This window comes from Siniperca chuatsi, linkage group LG3, assembly GCF_020085105.1.
Source record: "Siniperca chuatsi isolate FFG_IHB_CAS linkage group LG3, ASM2008510v1, whole genome shotgun sequence".
NCBI lineage: Eukaryota > Metazoa > Chordata > Actinopteri > Centrarchiformes > Sinipercidae > Siniperca > Siniperca chuatsi.
This window is the reverse complement of record NC_058044.1, coordinates 28,102,663-28,125,690: the sequence shown is the minus strand read 5'-3', so window position 1 is coordinate 28,125,690 and position 23,028 is coordinate 28,102,663. Positions and strand designations below refer to the sequence as shown.

General features: G+C 38.4%; 1 protein-coding gene and 1 long non-coding RNA gene across 2 annotated transcripts; both read left to right on the top strand.

The window, feature by feature from the left end:
* Window positions 1–8,393: 8,393 nt before the first annotated feature.
* On the top strand, window positions 8,394–11,282 carry LOC122873903. Its single transcript, XR_006377535.1, has 5 exons — window positions 8,394–8,670; window positions 8,767–8,862; window positions 8,944–9,007; window positions 9,138–9,500; window positions 9,669–11,282. It is a non-coding gene; the product is annotated as an uncharacterized LOC122873903 (long non-coding RNA).
* Window positions 11,283–13,184: 1,902 nt separating this feature from the next.
* LOC122873737 (multidrug and toxin extrusion protein 1-like) lies at window positions 13,185–22,813 on the top strand. The gene is made up of 16 exons (XM_044190860.1): window positions 13,185–13,572; window positions 14,488–14,589; window positions 14,710–14,778; window positions 15,007–15,155; window positions 15,921–15,963; window positions 16,095–16,139; window positions 16,231–16,328; window positions 16,896–16,993; window positions 17,592–17,773; window positions 17,905–18,013; window positions 18,780–18,855; window positions 19,350–19,419; window positions 19,515–19,647; window positions 19,766–19,860; window positions 19,971–20,034; window positions 20,116–22,813. The coding sequence occupies exons 1-16, from the start codon at window positions 13,381–13,383 to the stop codon at window positions 20,355–20,357; spliced, it is 1,767 nt and encodes a 588-aa protein (XP_044046795.1). The 5' UTR covers window positions 13,185–13,380; the 3' UTR covers window positions 20,358–22,813.
* The last annotated feature ends 215 nt before the right edge of the window (window positions 22,814–23,028 follow it).

Here is a 23,028-nt window from a genome sequence, read left to right as displayed (position 1 = left end):
TTTCAAGTCTTTACTCTCCAGACAGAACTTGGGGGGGGGGGCTCTTTAGCAAATATTTAAAAAGTGGTATTGCAAAACCAAAAACAGACTAGCATATCAAATTTGAGTGTCACTGTGCTCACACCTATTTTTTCTAGCGTTATTTGTGACATTGAAAAAAACGTCAGAGAAATAGCAATTACACCGTTCTCTACAGGCAACCTATAAGGTTTTGTGGATGGTCCAACATGAGCAAAGTCAGATTTCTAATGTTGAAAAGTAGTATTCTTCCAGTATATGGTAATGGAATGCTCAGCCAGTAGAACAAAGCTTCACACACGGGAAAAGCCGCTCAAGGTGGTGCATAATTAAGTCATGGTAAATAATTAAAACATCTATCACATCACATTTCTCCAGCTTTAGTGAGACTGCAGTCAATACTCATTTCTCTTCACTCCTGGCGCTGTGAATAAATCTGAAGAGGGGAAGGAGTCACTTTTCTTAAATTGCATTACATTTTTTTTACCACTAGAGGGCAGAAACATTTAAGAAACACAGCAATGGCAGTTTACACTGTATCAATGCCTTAACCAGAAAAGCACCAGCATTGGTTGCTCATTCAAACATTTTAAACAAATAAAGCATTTGTTATATCATCATAACATCGACAATTACATGTCAATTGGGCAGCTTCCCTCTGCTGATGAATATCATGTGACTACAGGTGTCTACCTTGTGTGTGTTTAACAGGGAGAACGTACAAACTCACTGATAGATGATGGATTTGAACTCAAAACTTTATTGTAAGGTGGTGCCACCAAAGAGGAGCTTGATTTCCAACATAACACAACATGCACGTGTTTTTGTACATGCAGGCAATGTACTGTGTATGGGTATAACCGGTATTATAGCTTAGCTAAATATTGACTTTTTAAGAAGCAATTTAACAACAGCTGAATATCTTGTTTTTGCTGACCCCTAGTGGTTTATCTTCTCACCTTGCTGTACTGATGTAAAGTGTACTCAGTACACTGTGACATCACTGTTGGGTGTTGTTAGGTGCACAGGTGGAAATAGGCTTCCACAGACTCCTCTGTTAGTTATCAACATAAACACTTGGCAGCCTTGTTTCATATTTCTGTGTCTGCTGAAATTGAAGTAGTCTAAATTAGACCTTGCTGACTATTTACAGTCTAGTTCTTAATGCGTTCAATCATGGATAGTTCTGCAAAAACAAGAGTTAATACGTGAACGGAGCCTTGACAGCAGATGAAACGGCTTCTTCTGTTCACAACTCTGGTGAAGGCTGCAGCTCTTGCTTGAAATACATTCAAGGCTTCATCCCGCTGAACATACGGAATTAGTTGAAACAACTTTTCAGACTAGTGGGACCGACGGTAAGACTGAGTTGATGCACCAGAGTGCCTTGTGCCAGAGTGTTTGATATGTGTGTATGTTTATTTATTCAGGTTAGCTAGTTACTTGTTGCTTTTATTTGATACAGAGCGTTGCGCACAAATTAGTTTTAGATTATATAAAATTATAGTCGCACTTAGGTCCTAAATGTAGTGACATAAAAGGGTCTTTGAAATGTAGTGGTCTGAAACATACAGAGCCCCCTAAAGGTCACAGCAAGTATTTTTTTGAAGACTACTTTTGCATTCCCTCACAATATGTTTTGTGTTACCTCGCAGTACTTTTCTTCATTGAATTTTACTTTGAACTGAGCATTAAGTATGCAGATATAGTACTACTGCTCACAAGGCATGCATGGTAATGTAATTAGTGAAATAAAAAACTAATTCTTAAATCAAGAGGTCTCTCTAGAAGAAAGCAGTACAGTAATCTACAGGATGCTGTCAGTTTCAACAGTTACTGTACTCTGTACTGTACTGGACCCCAGAGGGGTTTCACTGAGGAAAAGGAGACGTCTCCAGAGGTGGAATTACAGATGGGCAATTGAACCTACCTCATAAAGCTAATGTGCTGTATTTGTATGAGTCACAGTGTTGTAGTCAAGACCACCTAAACTGAGATCAAGTCATGACCAAGGCCAGAGTGTAACGAGACCAAGTCAAGACCAAGACCAAGCAAAAATGTAACTTAGGATCCGCGTTATATCTGCTTGTCTCTATGAAACGTCCTCACTGCGCTGGATTAGCTATTATAAACCATGATGAAGTGGTCGTGGGTCACATCTCTCGCCCTCGTCCAGGCTCTGTCTCTTCCTCTTCATCTCCTTGCAGTTCTCATGCATTAGTTCCGTGTTGTTGACTGTGTCGTTGCTGTGGCTGCTTTGACATACAGTATGTTGGTGTTCAAGTTTACTGTCTGCTATAGTGTAAAACATTCTCACATTGTTGTAACTATTATATATGTTATCCTGGCCATTCAAATTAATACAAAAATAAACATGAATTTAGTATGAAGTCATTATATAGAAATATACAAATATATACACATTCACACACTCATTGTCACTCACATATGTAGCAAAATGCTTGCACTGAAGGCTGTCGTAAGTGGGTCAGCGCAGCAACACTAGCAGGCTGATGTGGACATTACACAGTAGAGTGAGAGAGTGAGAAAAGATCAGATTTTGATCTGCTTTATTTTAGCCGATACAGATCCATCAAAATATGTCGGGATCATCCCGATACCAATCCTGGGACATCTCTTGTGAGTAGAGTCAAATCCAAATTTCAGAAAAGAAGAAAAAACAGCCATACCAAAATCAAACAACAAGCACAGTCTTCACAGAGCAGCCACGAAGGCATCTGGATGCAACAAAGAACAGACCAGACCATTAATATACAGTCCTGCAATTAGTATATAGTCTTATCTCTTGCTTGTCAAGTAATGTTCAGGAAAGGCATTAAAACTCTTCTTTCATGTATGTAATAAGACTATGGACAGGACTTACCATTTGTCACTGGAAGCAGTTTTTTTATCACATTTTTGTAAAAACTTGATAGGATGAAGGCCTCTGAAAAGGTGCGTACCTAAACTCCTTGAACAGTAAAAATGCTTCTCTTTAAATTTTAATTTGTTTTGAGATATAATTGAAAGCGAAAAAGGTGAAAGCAGCTGTCCTTAATGTCTCTGTGAGAGCAGGAGTCCAGATCAAAGAAGAAAAAGAGACGGTCAGGATGGAAAATACAGGTAAGTGTGTGTTTACATGGCACATCCTTTGTGTGTACACAAAGGATACACTTCCTGTCTCCTAAGTGGGCTTGGCCGACTCTCCCTAGTTAAATAATAATAAATATAATAGTATTATTAAGCAAAGAAACACAAGTTTTATTTTAGTTTTAACTTTTAATTCATGGTTTCGCGTATAAATCCCTTTAGATTAGATTTAGATTGTTTATCGGGGCCCGGGGAGAAGAGTGTCCCTGAAGTCTGGACATAACAATAGCATGTTTTATAGTTCCATATCATCATTATCAATGAACTGTTCTCATCACGCAGTCCAAACAATCATACACAGATCAAGTATTGACGCCAAACAGTTATTTGCCTGGTACACAAAAGAGTCATATGTATATATATTACATCAGAGAGTCCTGTGTATGTTATACAATCATGCAGTCCGTTTGTTCTTGTCCTTACAGATGTCTTTCACTTCTAGTATTCCCTTCAGCTTTAGGAATAGCTTTGTTGGCTGCTATCGGCCTATCTGCAAATAGGATGACATTCACCGATGGCAGTGACTGATGATTATCTGTTATCGGCTAAATTGTGTGTTGGTTATTTATATTTGTTGTATATCAGGCTAAAAAGGCTTTTGAAGCAGTTATTTTTCAAAGAAAGAATATGTTTCATGTGAAAGAAGGTTAAATTAAAGTTTGTTTCATAAATGTGTATGACTGAATGTTTGCTTATTCAAAGATAGTGTAATGAAGGGCTGAATTACTTTAAAACAGTTCAGTTATTTTTTTATAATGAAGCTTTCTTTCTTTGTTTCCCTGGCACACAAGGGGGAATAAATAACAACAAAAACAAAATAAACAACAACAAAAAAACATCGGCTATTGGCCAAGTTGTTTTTTTAAACATTGGTATTGGCCCAGAATTTCACAATCAGTGCATCCCTAATCCGAAGTTAACACATCAACAGTCTATTATGACTTTTCTATCCGAAGTCCAGATGCTAGGATAGTGGCGGTGTTTCTTACATATGTAAATAAGTCATTTACCAGTTGATGGACTCCATGATCAGTATCATCAGGTCTCTTGGGGAAAACAGAACTAGCAGGAGTGTCTTTAGCAGCTGCGGTGAGGAGACGTGCTTTTGAGCTCTGTCTATGTATGTACACATACCAGCCTGTTTGCTGTTATTGCCTTCTATAAGCTTGCCTTTGAATTTGTATTCATTGGTAATGTTTTTGTTAATGGCAGGTGGTTAATGTCACTGGTATTTCCATTGGCACTGGTTTGTCATCAACTTGTGATACACTCATATCTCAGGTAGTGTTCTCAGGTTGTTCTTTCCTCTTAAAAGCAGCTCAACAATGAGCTTTTGTATCAAGTTTGTTTTCTTGGCCTATTCACACCTTTGCTCAGTAGTGTGATCTGTGTTGTTTAACTCCACTTATTTATCTACCTGTTTCATGCAGACGTATGGGAGCGGTAACTCGAAGCGTGTGGGTGTGATTCTCCAGAGGGGGATTCTGATTCTGCTGCTGGCACTGTTTCCCCTGCTGGGCTGTCCTCATCAACACCAAACCCCTCCTACTTGCTGTCAAACAGAGCCCAGAGGTCGCCAGGTCAGTCAAGTATTTTTGTATAGAGGTGGAGTCTCCAGAGCAGCGGAGTGGAGCAGAGGATGGAGTCTGTGTTTGCATTGCATAACAGCTAGATCAGAAACAGCAATATTATATTGTTATTGGCTCTTGTCTTAATCTTTTGTGGTGATGTTAGCCTACTGTGCAGTAAAGTGGGCTCATGTTGATTCCTCTATTATTTACCAATGGGTTCATATCCATGATAAATAGTTTTATGATTGAATTCTACATGTTTTTTTTACATAAACATTGTCTTTCTGCATGAAGTCTCTCCCAGCTGTATGTGAAGATCTTCATGCCTGCTCTCCCGGTGAGTTTGGTGCACTTTGTTTTCCTTCACAACCCTGTTCATCAAGGTACTAAGACATCTGTTCACTTAATGGTGGGTGATATACAATCTATACAATATTATATATACAATCTTCTATGTACATTTATATTGCAAAACAATCGTACATTTTGAAGAAACTCAGATGAGAAACAAGACGGTGTAGTCCCTCATTCGTCCAGGAGTGTTCTATCGTAGAAAAGGTTTCAGTCGTAGTCATCTGGACACTGTTTTCAGAATCAAGACGTTTCGGCTCCCCTCCGGAAGTCATTCTCAATTGTGAAAAAATTGGACAGGAAGTGGAAATAGAAGCTAATCTGAGTTACATAAGCCCTGCCCTCAGGAGGGAATCTGCCTGAGTATCTGTTAATAGCTGTTAACAGATACTCAGGCAGATTGTTGATGAAATAACGAAATGTGAAATTCTGTATTTGATTAATGCTGTGAATTACATACCCAACAAATCAAGGTATTTTAGCACATAGCTGCTCAAAACCTTTAAATTCAATATTGCCAGTAGGCACTCCTGCTCAATGATTTGCAACATTGCCCACAATGGCCTACCTCAGAAGAAACTAATCTTTAATCTCTCATGGTAGATATTGTCATATACTGTAACCCATCACTTTGTTCAACAGATACAAATTTCAAATATGTTTTTGTCAATTTTTACTTCATTATTACTTGCAAGCTCAAATTAGCTCTTTTGCCGTGCCAGTTTAACCCTGTTGAAATTTCACTTGTGTCTGACTTCCTTCTACAGGCAGCTTTTATGTACCAGCTGCAAGGGCAGTATCTTCAAAATCAGGTGAGGATTATAATATAATAGCGGCTGTAATACATATGATACATATTTAAAATAGCTCATTTGATTCATCAGAACTTTGTTGGTGTGGTTTGATCAGATTTGACTGGCAACACAAGCAAACAACCCACCAGCTGTCCCCAGATTTAGATTCTGATTGGTGCACAGAAATATGTGACATCAGCTTTTTCCAACTGAGCCCCACCCACTTCAAACCAGTAAGAAGAAACTAGACAAAAACAGAAATGCATGTGAAATAACCAAAACTGTTCAAACTTTGGCAGAAAATGTTGTGTTCATGTAGGAACACATTGCTGATAGTAAGAAGCTGATTAAGAAAATAGGTTTTCAGGGCCGTTTAAAATAGCTTATTTTGTTCTTCCTTCAAATTTAAATTCTGGATTTTGTGTCTTCCATGTAATTTTAATGATCATGCAGTAGTTTGACTGTCATGAAAAGACCAAGGGCAAATATTCATACCATATACTCAAAACTTAAATTTAATGTTAAAAGCAACCAGCGAAAATAATAATCTAAATTTTGGCTCATAGAAGGTGAATAGGTTTTCAGTTCTTGTACTGCTCTTTGGTCTTCTTATTATGCATTAGATTATATTCTGTTGTCTCCCAGTAGCAGGTGTTTTTTAGACCCATCCTTTTTGTTGTAATCCTAGCTGACTGCAGGTCCACAGAGCAAGAAGTTTTGATTGTTAATTTTTTATAAATTGCTACAAATATGTGGGCACTTAAAGGAGTAGTTTGTCATTTTGAGAAATATTCTTATCAGCTTTCTTGCCAAAAGAGATTGATAACACTGGCATGTCTATATGGTAAATATGTACAAATATAAGGAGACTTCACTGGTTGCCTTGCAACCTCATGATGATGTCAAGACTCCAGGAAGTTACTACGGCCAGCCAAGAAATAGTCCCGCACCTAACCCCCCACAATGTGTCATTTTTAAACTTTAAACAGTTTTTGTACAGATGAAACAAACGAGATATAAATAGTTAATTAGGTGGAGTTTGTTTCCTTTGGACAGTGACAAGCTAGCCGTCCTTGTGTTTAAGCTAATCGGCTGCTGGATCTAGCGTCATATTTACCATTCCGACATGATAGTGTCCCTCTTCATCTAACTGTCGGCAAGAAAGCAAATAAATGTAATTCCCAAAATATTCCTTTAATGTAGGTATTTGTTTAAAATATCACCTAAAATAATGTATTAACCCAGTAATAATCTATATCATGTTGTGGTAGTTTGCCACCTTATCTCCTCCAGCGCTGTGTTCTCTGTTGTTTTCCTCTCCTTGATGTGTCTTGTGTGTCCTCCAGCGTGTCCTTGGATGTGTTCGTGTGTATGTGTGTGTGTATGTCACCTGGTCTAATTCTGTGGGTTCCACACCTGCTGCTGATCACCGGCTCACCTGGCTTCAATCATTCATCAGTCTCCACAGTTAAATACCAGGCTCTCCCACAACACCAACGCCAGATTGTCCATGTACACTAGTATAACCACTACGTCACGGCTCCTGATTATTTCCAAGTTAAGTACCAACTATTGAGTGTTTGATATCTCGTGTAATCCTGGTCTTTGTTCTGCCACAGGATTATTCTGTGCCGGTGATTACAGTCGTCTTTGTTCCTGCCTGGATTCCTGTTTGCCTGCCTGCCTCGCTTATACTCCACTATGTGTCTTCCCATCTACCTATCCACGGAGAGACCCAGGGAAACCGTCCTGCTCTGTGTTTGTGTTCACGCTGACGGCCCGTCTCCTCTCCCTGCCACCAGTCTACACACTGAGGTTACCATTACCTTTCCGGTTCCTACGAAGACAACACGGAGGACTCCGCTCCGAAGATCTTACCCCTTTCCCCTCCACCTTGTGCTTGTCAATAAAGAGTGACTTTATTCACTATTGCTCGTGTGTTCTGCATTGTGGGTTCTATCATTAGATCGTACTACACGACACATGTGATTTCACACAGTTCCCATTGGGGTTCTCTGCTGCTGCCAGTGTATGAGTTGGGAATGCTCTTGGTGCAGGAAACACAGCAGGCCAAGCTGTCTTGCAAAGTCCCCATCATTTGCGCATGTAAGAACCATTTTATATAGTACATGTTGCCTGCATTACAACTACAGAAAGTCATTAAAGAAATGAGAACACATTTCACTTGGGCCAGTAGTCGTAGTAGTGATATTATTACTATGTTACTACTATATTGTGTTAAGAATATATTCGATACATTAGACCAAGTATCAACATCAACACAAAAAAACACTATAAACAGAAATACAGTAACTGAAAACACAGGCTCTTGTGTTCAGTTTCTCTTTGCAATTTCAACATATAAACTGTTCTAAGAAATTGTTCTAACAACAAGTGCTGTTTTGTTCCTTTGTTCCAACACACTCATCAATGTTTTTTTTGGAGCCAGTCTCAGCATCACCAGAAATGTCATTGGATACTTTCACCTCAGAGCAGTTAAGTATACTCTTTGACTCAGTTCATTATTGGTGATGCTGAATTTAACACTGAGAAACAATGCACAATTAACTTTTCCATGCATGTAATCCATAAAGGCTTTTAGACATATTGACATAATATGTGATTCGATCAGATCTTTGTTTAATATCGACAGGGTGCGGCTGCAGGTGTTCTCAGACGAGCAGGAAAACAGTTGATTGGTGCTCTGCGTAATCTGGTGCGGTTCGACTTCATTGGCTTCCCCATTGGTTTGTCCCTGATGTTTGCAGCAAACATGGGGATTGTAGGTAAGACCAAACTACTAATGTGCATTACCATGTCTTGTGCCTCCTACTTGTCAACTAACATTCAGCCATTAAAACGTTTCTCCCATTTTTGTGAAGGACTATGGACAGGACTGACCATTTGTGTGTCACTGTAGGCGATTGTTTTTATCACAATTTTTGTGCAAACTTAATTGGAAAAAGGCTGCTGAAGAGGTGGGTAGCTACATCACTTTGTCTTTAGATGTATCTGAAGTTAAAACACTATCAACAACTGTTCTGAATGTCTCTGATCAGGCTCTTGTGAGAGCAGGAGTCCAGATCCCAGAAGAAAAAGAGATGGTTGATTTGGAACACACAGGTGAGTACAGGCACCGCCCTCACTTTCTACTCTTTGTGTAATTAAATGAAACATCCCTGCTATGAGTCTTGTGTGGCAGTTTTGTGTTAATACTGTACGTTCCTTCTCAAACACTGCTTCAAACCTCTAGACTCGAGTCAGAACCAGGCCCAGGTCTGTACTACTCCATCCAGCTCTGTGAGTGCTGCGCAGGATGATGCAGACCTGGACGTGCATGAGTCAGGCCACAGTCCACTACAGTCCACTACCACTACAATGGGAGTTGTTCTGTCAGTAAAGCAGCAGGTTTTGCGGCGTGGCCTCACATTGCTAATCATGATCGTCATGGAATTGTAACCAGGAACTTGCTGGTGAAACTGTTCCAATGACTCATCCTAAAAGTGCTGCTCATCATATTGATTTTCACATTACCCACAATGCAAGTCAACCACGGAGAGTTCGTTCGGAGATTCGGGCCGCTAGCCTCAAGCACAGATGAGGCTACATAGCTCTGGTAAGATCACATCTTTCTAACTCGACACCCCCAGAATGTTTTCATTTTCAAACTTGTAGTCTTCAGACCCAACTGGCACTGACTTGGCCACTTGAGACAGTTTATCAGATTTCATGCAGCTCCCTCTGGAGCCACAAAAGCCTTTACAGTATACAACTTTTTTCACAGGTGCAGTGGTACTCCCCAAGACCTGTAAACAGATTTTGATGTGTAAAATCAGTGGAGTTCCCCCTTTAATATTCCAGTGCTATATTTGAAAAACCACAGTGAGCATTAATAGTTAGGTGCTGTACATCTTTATGCATATGAGTTCAGTAGCACAGGTATTGGGCATGTAAAAAGATGAATATGGCTATAAGTGGAGTTAGAATGTGAATTCAAAGATGTTTCAATTTTAGGATTAACATTTTTCATGTCTGATGATTTTATTCTTCAGATGCTAAGTGAATATGTAGTGTAGAAATTCACCTTGTACTTCAAATCAGCACAAATCAGACTGGCATGTATGGCGTTCCTCAGGGTTCCACTTTTATTTGATGTGTACATGTTAGTTTTAACTCAACAGCAACAATATAATAATCATAATTATTCGGATCTCAAATGTACTTATCTGTGTTGAAATAATAGTTTTTGGTCCCTAAGAAGAAGGACTAAAAGTCAGTGCTCATCTTAATCCATGTCACTGACAACTAAAACTTAAATCAGAAATCTTGGTGCAGTCATGGATCCAGACTTAAATTTCAAAAGTCACCTCAAGACACACTGGTCAACTGATTGATTTCAGATTTTAATACAAACATGGACAAGCTGCTTTTAGCTTTACACCTTGTTATTAAATAAATCAAAATGAAAAACACATGTTTGCTGTTGCTTTTAATTCAACTTTATCTGTTTTTAGATCTGATTTGATCTAAAATCTCCCTGCTCTTCTCTTTTTTTGTTTTTTATATTTATACTGTTTTATTCTTGATGTCTAATGAAAAGCACTTTGAATTATCATGTGTAATTATCGTGTGTATGATGACAAAGATAATGTTCCTTTAAGCAATCAGTTGATAATCAGTTGCTTCTGTAATGATTAATTTGGGGTTATACTGGGCAGCTTTTAGGTGTCAGTGTGTGTAACTGTGTAAGTGACACTGCCAAAACATTTTTAGCTAAATAGAGAGGTGTTTCAAAAAGAAGGCTCAGAAAATCCAGGCTTACTGGGGGAAGCCTGGCTTGAATGAGCCTAATAAACATGTTTAAGTTGTTCCGTAAAGCCATCTAAAATCAGCTAATCGGATCATGACATCAAGTGCAGATCTCATCACCTCCCAATAAAGATGTAAAGAGAACACTGCAACATTCATAGGCCAGAGAGTAGCACATAATATACACATAATGCAAAGGATGAAATATTGTACAAAACAAGATAAAACCACTGCCATAAACAAATCCAAAACCTTGACAGCATGTTGCCCCCCCAGAGGTCAGCTCAGACTTTGACACAAGTAGAGATGACCTCTGTGCCATTTAACTCCCCTGTTGGCTCAGTCTGTGTACGTGCCTTCCTTGTATCTTCTTGTCATCTTTGGTTCATGTCCAGTGTGAGTGTGAGTCCCTTTTCTCTGTATCATGACTGTTAAAAATTAATCTACATGTGCAAGATGCAAGACACTGAAGTGTCACCTAGGAAGAACCCTAGACAGGTTATGTATTGTAATTTGCATGTTCTAGCAGTTTAAGGTCTGTCAGTTGGATTATGCTCCATAGCCTGTACAAGTGACATAACAGTCTCCATGTGGTGGAAATATTGTTGAAATACATTCAGATTGGTGTCTGTATTGTCCTTTTCAATGAAAGTATTTTTGGATGTCTTTTTTAATTTTCTTGGATTTTCTTCACATGACATTTAAAGTGAGAACAAATGGTTAAAATGACTGTCACAGTTACAGCCATGGGTCTACAGCATTTAACAGTAACCTAAAAGCAAATCATTTTCAGTGCATTTGGAAGCACATAGTTTGACTGTGATACTGCAGATGCTTTCATGTCTGAGCTTCACATTTTTATTCGCAAATAACTGCAGTGTGTGTGTATGTCAAACTGTGATTATTTGACATGCAATGTGTTCTGACTTATTATGTTCACCCTACAGCTGTAAATATAAGCTGATTTCACTGATAAAAGCTCAAGTGAAGCTAAACTTGAAATCTAGCCTAACTGGGGCCGGGATAGTCTGGATGAGTTTCCATGATAAGCTTTGTTAAACCTATTTAAACCTGACTAATTTCCTGAAAATAAACCTAGCTTAACTAATCATCTTTATCAGCTTTATAAACACCCCTGAGTTATTTTAAGAATATTTACAAATGGCATTGATATTTAAAACAAGGGCTAAGGGATATTCATTTGTAGTAGTACATAAGAGACACACACATGCTGCTGCAGCACAGGAGGCAGACACAGGCACATACAGTGGTGTGAAAAAGTGTTTGCCCCCTTCCTGATTTCTTATTTTTTTGCATGTTTGTCACACTTAAATGTTTCAGATCATCAAACAAATTTAAATATTAGTCAAAGATAACACAAGTAAACACAATGAACTGGGCAAAAAAAACAGCCCCAGACCATCACACTACCACCACCATATTTTACTGTTGGTACGATCTTTTCCTGAAATGCGGTGTTACTTTTACATCAGATGTAATGGGACACACACCTTCCAAAAAGTTCAACTTTTGTCTCGTCAGTCCACAGAGTATTTTCCCAAAAGTCTTGGGAATCATCAAGATGTTTTCTGGCAAAAATGAAACGAGCCTTAATGTGTCTTTCTTATGGTGGAGTCATGAACACTGACCTTAACTGAGGCAAGTGAGGCCTGCAGTCCTTTGGATGTTGTTGTGGGTCTCTGAATGAGTTAAATTAATCCTATTGAGATGCTGCGGCATGACCTTAAAAAGGCAGTCAATGCTCAAAAACCCTCCAATGTGGCTGAATTACAACAATTCTGCAAAGATGAGTGGGCCAAAATTCCTCCACAGCGCTGTAAAAGACTCATTGTAAGTTATCGCAAACGCTTGATTGCAGTTGTTGCTGCTAAGGGTGGCCCAACCAGTTATTAGTTTTAGGGGGCAATCACTATTTCACACAGGGCCATGTAGGTTTGGATTTTGTTTTCCCTTAATAATAACAACCTTCATTTAAAAACTTCATTTTGTGTTTACTTGTGTTATCTTTGACTAATATTTAAATTTGTTTGATGATCTGAAACATTTAAGTGTGACAAACATGCAAAAAAAAAGAAATCAGGAACAGGGCAAACACTTTTTCACACCACTGTATGTATAACTGGAGCCATATGCAGTGGTGGAAGAAGTATTCAGATCTTTTACTTAAGAAAAAGTAGCAATACTAACTAGTAAATAAAGCTATTAAGTAGAGTAAAAAGTACAATATTTGCCTCCAAAATGTAAGCATAAAATGGTAACACTCAAGTAAATTACAAGTACCTCAAAATTGTTTAGTACTTAAGTAAATGCACTGTAGTAGCTAGTTACATTCCCCCACTGGCTTCATGTCATTATACACTGCACAGAGTATATAACTGGATGTATGTATTGCACTCGGTCTAAGTAAACTGAACCTCATAATGTGTACTTGAATGCACCGTTAGGTCTACCCAGTGAAAGTGACGCCCCAAAACTGCTGCACGAGGTGCTTGGCTTCGAAGAAAACTGAAGAACGTGCGTATTCACCAACCGCTCCTCACGTCTGCGCAGCTTACCAAAGACGTAGTTAGACGTACTAACCTCATTTGACATTGTCGCTGTCAAGGGGTAACAGTAACAGAAATTACTCTGGTCTGTCTGTTGAGAACACCATAGTTTGTTCTGTCATGGACGGTTCGGGAAAAACGCCAATTAAATATACTGACGGAGTGAATGAAGATTTAAAATCAATTGAAGCGGCTTCTTCGGTTCAGGGCTCCGGTAAAGGCTGTGACTCTTGCCTGAAGAGCATGGGGGGCTTCATCCCGCCGGTCTACCGGAATGAGGTCGTACAACTTTTCAAGCTAGCGGGACCAGTGGTAAGACTGAGTTTAGACACACCACAGCGTGTCCACGTCTAGTGTCCTCTGTGTACTGTTTATGTACAGTATGCATGTATGTATGCGTATACAATGCAGTCCTCGTGTATCGTACCTCGTATGTATTTGGTCAGTGTTTGGGCCCTGACTCAACTGATTTCTAAGTGCTTTCTTTTAACTTAAATGTTGTTTGAAGGTGACCACGTTTCTCTCACTCTCTCTGCATTGTGTATGTATTTGCAATTAGTTCGTTATAACTTTATGAAGCACACATTTATTAAGGAATACAGTATGTGCTATGTAAGTATAGATAAACTGAAATAAACTAGATTTAAACTCAGGGCCCCTCTACCAGATAGGGGGCCTCAAGACTATGTAATAATGCAAGCCTCACCTTAGATCAGTTTATATTGTGCATATACTGCTGCATACAGTTTTGTCAAAACAAATTAGCAATAAGCAAAGTACCACAAACATAACACTGTAAACCTGGAGCCTTCGGGCCCCTTGAGGGTCTGGGGCTCACTTGTTTTCCTGCTTTTGTTTCAAAATGTGATGAGATGTATGGACTTGCTCTTATGATTATATTTTTAGTTAGGCCCTATAGATAATTACATTGTTGAATTCAACTGAACACCTAATTTCTGCAACCACTGGTATTTAGTTGGTTATTTGGAATATGCATTTGTTACACATCTTTTAAAATCATTTCTAAAGATGCCGAGAGCCACAACAACACATGTTCCCTTATATATTTGCTATATTTTTTTACAGTAAGGCTAATGATATCTATTAGGTCTTTACTCGATGTTCTAGAATTTTTCTTCATGTTTATATTTATTTTCGTATGAATGTATCTGGCATTTGTATAAACAAGAAAATGAGCAAAGGTATATGTTTGTTTTTGTACTCCAGGTCATTTCCCAGTTGATGGTCTTTATGATCAGTTTCGTCAGCACTGTGTTCTGTGGTCACCTGGGAAAAACTGAACTTGCAGGAGTGTCATTATCAATTGCGGTGAGGATACTTGCTCGAGCCCTATCTGTGTTTGGACTGGTCTCCCAGCCTGCCAGTACTGGTGTTTGAATGCTCTATCTTTTTCCCGGAATGATGTTTTTGTTTTGTTTGTTATTGCAGGTGGTTAATGTCACTGGTATTTCCATTGGCACTGGTTTGTCGTTAACATGCGATACCCTCATATCTCAGGTAATGTCCTCACCAGAGGTTGTTCTCTCGCTGTATTCATCTAACCAACACAAACACAACCGCTACTGCTGGGTTCCCAGGTTGTCCTGGGGTCTCCTTTAAAACAACTCAACAATGTGCTTTTGTATCAAGTTAGTTTTCTTTGACCAGTCATACCCTTGGTTATTGGTGTGATTTGGTGTTTTCCAACTCTGCTTATTTGAGTATGTGTCTACCTGTTTCATGCAGACGTATGGGAGCGGTAACTTGAAGCGTGTGGGTGTGATTCTCCAGAGGGGGATTCTGATTCTGCTGCTGGCCTGTTTCCCCTGCTGGGCTGTCCTCATCAACACTGAACCCCTCCTACTTGCTGTCAAACAGAGCCCAGAGGTCGCCAGGTCAGTCATTAACAATCCCCAAAACAACATACATCTCATCAAGTGACACTACTGGACGTGTGGCCTCATCTCGACTGACAAACTGTTGACACTTTTAGAAATTTAGAACTGGAATGAATGCAATAACTTCAGCGCTGTTCATTTCTGCAAATTAATCTAGTAATTTGAGTGCACCTCTAGATTAAACCTAAATTAACTTAATTTTGTGGTCACATGGGGGCAGCAGAAAAAAGCCGTAAACACAACACTGTCACTTTTTAAGTGTAGATATGGCAAACTTATTAGCAAATATCTGCTTATTTCCAGCAGATACGGAGCAACAATAGCATTCATTTAATGTTGTGTTTCTGGCCACCCGATGAATGTAAATCCAATATTCACTCTCCATTTAGTTGTAGTTTGGTCTCCAACAACTCCTGAGGGAAAGATATGTCTCTTTAGCTGCAAAATGCTCCACTATGTTTACCAGCTAGTTGCTAAGTGTGTCTGTCTGCAGGGCTTAATACCTATGCATCTTTTGATGACAACAAAATGTTTGCAATGTATTTAGTTTTTTATAAGACTGAGTAGTTTACAGTTTATCGGACATATAAGACATGTTTAGTTAGATTCATGCACTGATTAAGATCCAGACCCAACATTGTCATCAGATGATGAATCTAATGACTCATAACCTCATCTTTTATATGTCCATTATATGTAGAATAATATGTTTCAATCCCACAGTTTCACATGCATATTTGCTTGTTGTCTTTCTGCATGAAGTCTCTCCCAGCTGTATGTGAAGATCTTCATGCCTGCTCTGCCAGTGAGTTTGGTGCATTCTAATTACTGTGTATGAAGATAATGATACAATACACACAGATTTCAGAGAAGATTTTTTTTTTGCCTACAGAATGCCAAAATGACACTGACTCAATTTTCTATTTCCTTCTTCAGGCTGCTTTTATGTACCAGCTGCAACAGAGGTATCTTCAAAATCAGGTACAGCAATGCAAACCCACTTATGTCAGTTAATGGCTGGACCATAGTTATTAAAATGAATATTGATACCTGGTTGTACTGTGGTTTACAGGGAATTATATGGCCTCAGGTTATAACTGGAGCGATTGGAAATGTCTTCAACGCAATCATCAACTACATCTTCCTCTACCGTCTGGATTTGGGCATTGCGTGAGTTTTTATATCGTCATTATTTTGTAGTAGAGCTTACTCATTATTAGTATATTATAACATTCAATTATATCAGGAGAAACAATGAGATGTGTATTTATTTCTGCTTATACGCATTAACATGTTATGTCACTGAATTTAAGTAAGTTGAGGTGTATTAAATATGCAAGCTACATTACACTACAGGAGATACCCAAACATGTTTTTTGGTAATGTTTGTCAATCAATCTGGCCTGATAATAAGACTATACCAATCCAGTGTAACAATGCCTTACAAATTCAGTCAAAAAATTATCCAATTCAGCATTTATTATTATTTGTCAGTTCCACACATGATGTGTTTATCACTGGATTGTTGTGTTGTATGACATTAGCATCTGTTTTCTTGTCACTCAGTGTGTTATTATTCAGTAACCTCTTTTATAAGAATCTGAATTACCATCTGAACAGCACAAAATTTATATGAAGCTTAGTTTCATAACCATGAACAGCTGTCACAAACAAGTGCGTTCTTCTGTGTCTTCTTTTCCTCTGTGCTCTAAAATCTGCTGTTTTTGTTTCTTAAAGTGGATCTGCAGCAGCCAATGCTAGCTCACAGTATTTGCTGGCTGTGGTCTTATATGTTTACATCTGCTGTAGGGGTCTGCATAAGGCCACATGGGGAGGTCAGTTGTTTTCTCATTTTTATTGACCACGACAGGAAATTGATTAAAATGTGTTCTTATGGGGTTGACTGCATTAATTCTCGTCTTCTATCCAGTAATTTCATCCTCTTTCATCATTCAGATCTCTGGTCTTTCACAACTTCTTAATTGGTTGTCCATTGTGAACATTCCAGAGTGTAATGTTTGATTAAATTAGTTATGTTAACTCTATAACTGTGTAATGTAGTGAAGAGGAGAGGTTACAGTGGTGACGCAGCTCGCCCGAGTAAGGATTTACTTTTAAGTTCAAATTTGTCAGAAGGCTAGCAATAATTTGCCAGCAGGTCAGTAATTCTGACTTGCGAACTGGGCTCTGTTAAACTTTAAGCTCACTTTATGACTTCTAAAATACACCTGCAGTATTTGAATTATTTTAAATAATAAACTCATACAGATAGATTTTGTCAAGCATCAATACCACATCAGCATATGTCCGTCCTTTTTTGTATTGTGATTTTACTCAGTGAGCTTAACCAGCTGCTCACAGGAGTTAGCTCTAACATGAAATGAAAAATGAAAAGACCTACTACAGCTTAATGTGCAGACCTATGACCCACAGGTTGGTCACTGGACTGTCTGCAGGAGTGGGGTCCCTTCGTCCAGCTGGCCATCCCCAGTATGCTTATGCTTTGTCTGGAGTGGTGGATATTTGAAGTGGGAGGATTCCTGGCCGGTGTGATTAGTGAGGCGGAGCTGGGAGCTCAGTCCATAGCATATGAGCTGGCGATTGTAGCTTACATGGTAACTCCTCTAAATGTTTTTCCTACTATCAATTATGTATTCATCGTAAATGTTAACCCTTTGCTTATATGTTGGCCATTACTCTGATGAAATTATACTTAAATTAATGACTCATCTATTTTTTCCCATAGTTCCCATTAGGGTTCTCTGCTGCTGCCAGTGTGCGGGTTGGGAATGCTCTTGGTGCAGGAAACACAGAGCAGGCCAAGCTGTCTTGCAAAGTCCCCATCATTTGTGCATGTAAGAAAGCCTGAAACGCCTTTTCACTTGGGCTGAGCGGTAGTAGTAATTTACTGGCCATTTGTAATAAGAATAAGTGTCTCATCAACACAAAATCCTCTTAACAGCAACACAGACCACATGACGCACATGAAAACAGGCATTGAAACAAACTGCATGCCAATCATCTGAAAATGCAGTGTTAATAAAGTGAACTGGTGCTATCTGTTGAAAAGCCAGACAGCATCAGTAAAACAGGTGATACAGTTGTCTGTGTCATTATGTTCTGCTGCTGTTTTCTGGGCCATATCACCACTCCTGCTGTAAATGTCACCTGTCAGATAGCAGCTCTGTGTCGTCTGGACTTTTCTCAAAACCTAAGGAATACATTTTGTTTGTACTGATGTTCGATCTGAATGTTCATTTCAATGATTATGATTGTCATGTAATTCAAAGCATGGCCTGAAGAAGGAATTGAATTGAACTTTTTGAACATTGAATCTGAGAAAATTTAACCCACAAATGGCGGCATCAATAATCACGTGTGATATTTAAAATGAATTATTACAGCCAAAACGTCCTCAGTTTGGATGTATAATCCACAGTTTTGAGCTACAAACTACTTCTTACAATTGAAACACCCATTCTAAATATTATAAAATAATTAAATAAAAAGATTTATTGCGTTCACTTCTTCCCTGGTGAATTTGATATGTAAATTGTTCAGTACAAACTTTTTGTGTTCAATTTATTAACAACTGTTTTTTGTTTCTTTTTCCCACGGCAGTCATAATTGCATGTTTTGTTGGAGCCAGTCTCAGCATTGCCAGAAATGTAATTGGATACATTTTCACATTAGAGCAGTGAGTAAAGTCTTTCACACAATATCCTTCACTTTCTTGCACTGACAGAATTATTCAGTTATTTTGTGTATCCTTAGTTGCAGTTTGCTGCCCAGACTGTTATACATTAACTAAGGTCATCATCTTCATGCTGACTCACAAAAACTGAGCTCCTTATTGGTGATGCCACATTAAACACTGCTAGGACAGCTGTTCATCCCATTTTTGGGAGTCTTTTGCAGATTGTTCAGTTTCAGTCAACCTAATCAAACCTAATTCATTTCAAATTATTACATTAGCTGATCACATGTTTTCCCAGTTTTTCCCATGTTAGGTAATGTCATAGTATACGCTTCTTATTTCATCATGAGTGGAAAGGTCTTGTTTACATGCAGTATTCATTGTATTTATCAATTAGCTGGAGATATTTTTGTATAGTTACCTCACTAAAGAACTCATAATTCCTTAAACATGTTTTAGTGTCCATCAAGAATCTCTATCTGCATGTTTTTTAGAGACATTTTACAGAGGGTTGCTGACGTCATGATCATATTTTGTTTCATGCATCTTGGTGATGCCGTTGCGGTGAGAAACTATTTCATGTAAGTAATCAGGATTTCAGACCCAGTATTGACACATACAGTATGTGATTCGACCAAATCTCTGTTTGATATTGACAGGGTGTGGCTGGAGGTGTTCTCAGAGGAGCAGGAAAACAGTTGATTGGTGCTCTGTGTAATCTGGTGGGATACTACTTCATTGGCTTTCCTATTGGTGTGACCCTGATGTTTGCAGCAAATATGGGCATTGTTGGTAAGAGCAGACCATTAATGTACAGTTCTGCAATTAGTACTGTATGTAGTCTTATCTCCTGCTTGTCAACTAACATTTAGCAAAGCCATTAAATCTCTTCTCTCATCTTCTGTAAAAGGACTATGGACAGGACTTACCATTTGTGTTTTAATGCAGTCCATTTTCTTCGTCACATTTGTGTGCAAACTCGATTGGAACAAGGCTGCTGAAGAGGTGTGTACCTTTATCCCTTGACAAATCAAAATGCTTCTTTTTACTTTGTCTTGAGATGTATTTGAAGTTAAAAACCTGCTGTTTACAACTGTTTTAATGTCCCTGATCAGGCTCTTGTGAGAGCAGGAGTCCAGATCAGAGAAGAAAAAGAGATGGTCGGGATGGAAAATACAGGTAAGCTCTGACGTACTAAGTGAAACATCCTCATGTGACAGTATTTTGTATAATACTAAAGGTTCACCCTCAAACCTCCAGAATCGAATCACAACCAGGCTCAGGTCAGTACTACTGCATCCAATTGTGAGGGTGCTGAGGAGGACCACACATACCAGGAGGTTCATATTCCAGGCCAGAATAAATCCACTACCACTACAGTGGGAGATGTTCTGTCAATAAAACAGCTGGTTTTACGGCGTGGCTTCACATTGCTGCTCATGGTCGGCATCCTCGTCGCTGGAGTCATTGCCAGCAACTTCCTCCTCAGGCTGCTGAATTGAGTCCTCCGATGATGTCAAGCTGGCAGTCAGACTGATGGTTGTCAGGACTGATAGCATAAAAGTCCATTAAACAATATTTTCATGTTAACACTTGAATCACCATGTAGTGGGAAAGGGTTACTCATGCTGTTGATCCCATTGAGGATCAATGCCTGAGTCTGCTGCTTTTAGCCAACAACCCTCTCTTATATACTTGAACAGCCATTCTATGACAGAGAGCTGAATTAAACAAAGTGATATGGGTGAAATATCTAGCAAGCCAAAGGGACCCAGATACTTTTGAGGCGTTAGCGGACTATACCAGGGCTGAAATGAGTATTGTACTTAAATACAAGTAGCAAAAAAAAGAGGACTTTAATGGGATGCTTATGTTCTGTTTCTGTTAAATGTTTGAGTAACATCATGCAGGTGCGTGCCTACATGATAGCCAACACAAATTTGGTGAAAGTTGATGTAGTACTAAATGTTTTTGAGTCAAATTGTGACCCCTAGAGGGAGAAATTGCTTAATGCTACATTAATGAAGAATTTGTTCAGGCATGCTATGTTTGTCTCAGTGTTCAAACATTATGACCATTAGCATCATAAAAGAGTAAGGTGCTGTACATCTTTATGATTAAAAAGAAAATTCCAAGATGTTTTGATTTCAGAAGAATATAATATTTGAGATCTTTACACACTGTGCCTTGGGTTCAAGTGAATTTAAAGTGCAGACACTTAAATGTGAGTGTATTTTTATAGGTATTAGTATAGGTAAATAGGGACATCACATGCCCCACAGTGGGAGAGCTGAGAGTCTTTGTAACATTATATGACATTAGTACTCCTTATTTAATCATCAATGGTTTTCTGCAAGACCAAAAGATAATGATGTTATTTTTTATTCAGGTTCTTTTTAAGATAGTGTTACTCTTTTTATCTATGTCAATTGTTGTGGATATTGTTGTAGTATAAACACTGTATACTCATAGTAGAGATGTAGATCTTCTATGGTGTAGTATGCACATGAATTACATTTAATGTTCTCTAAATGTGTTCATCTCAGAAATACATCCACCACTTTTTATTTTGTATGCCTTTGTCAGCACTGGTAACAAAATAAATGAATAGTGTTTTTCTGCCAAATACCAATAACAGTAATCAAAGTGAAAATCAGCAATACTAATAAGAAGTTATGTAAGCAATACATTGAGAGTATTTTCTATAATGAGTAGTATTCTCATCATTGTCATCTCAATATAAATAAATAGTTAAATGATTGATATAACTGTGTTATATGTATGTGCGTATTCAGTAGCACCTCACACTATACCTCATATTCAAATCTGTGTTTCACAGTACACACAAGACTGTATCATGGTGTCGACGATGTCTTTTAACTAGTATAGTCGGGAGTGATTTAACACATCAAGTTCAGTTTATTCATCACAGTAGTATTCGCCCTGTGAAAACAGCTGTATAATGTGTTCTGTGTCTTTGGTGGGAGCTTTTCAAAGCACAATTAATCAAAATATTATCGAAATTGCAATATGGCCAAGTGCAATATCCAAAGCAGAAGCTACAAATTTTTGATGAAAGTAAAATGTGTGACAAAACATCCTTAATGAAGGATAATGAAGTACTGTAGTGCTGCAGAGAAGCCCTGACCTAAATCTTGTTCTCCAGATGAACGAAAACATGTTTGCTTGGTGCAGACCCCAACAAGTGTCACATCATCATGATTTCACTAGTTTTTTCAGTGAAAATGAAAATTGTGATGCAAAAATGATTCCCACTATCTCAAATAATATCACAATCGTAATCTGTCGTATTTTTTTTTTTTTTTACCATATCATGCAGCATCAAATTGTAAGCCTAATTGTTTTAAAACCCCAGTTGCAATGACTAAACAACAAGTAATTATTTTAATGTAATTCAGTTTTGGCAGTCTGACCTTCCAACAGTGGGTGTGTAAGAACAACATACATGCACGTGCAGTTTGGCCTGGACTTGAACTATTACTTTTAACAGTGACTTTTTAATAAAACCATGGTTTTTGGTTGTTCCTTATTTGGAAATGACCATTTTCATTGTTTCACTATGGAAAGGATTGTGTCAGAATCGTAGTTTGAGTATCAGTACTGTAACATTATATCCCGCCTCCACATCTTCTCTACAAATGTAACCAAGCTAACGTTACCAGAACAGCTGGGCGTGGTGGAACACCCGATGTCAAAGTAAATAAAGTCAAAGTGATGTAACCTACTTGAATTTATTATAGAACCCATTGCTGTCATTAGTCTTTGACACAGCAGAAAGGGTTTTTCAAAACATTTGTCTCTGTTTTGAATTATTAAGCTCCTCACTGTTTTCAAGTCATGAAGTCATTGTTTTTTAGAGTGGTATTAAGACTGCTATTTAGCTAAGTTAACGCTAGCTAGTATAGCTGTGGACCAATAAAAGCTAACGTTAATATTCCAGTGTTTCAAGCAGTTTGCTTACTTATTGTCATTGTCATGGATGTATTAGGTCATTATTTGCAATGTTGATTAACTTAATGTTAGTAACGTTAGCTCAGACAAATAAACGTGTGGTGTTTTGTTGCCAGCGTCCTGTCACATTCTCCTCTGATCAGTCCAAAATCAATTACATCGTGGGACTACTACGGGGGAGAGTGCTAGATTGGGCAGAAG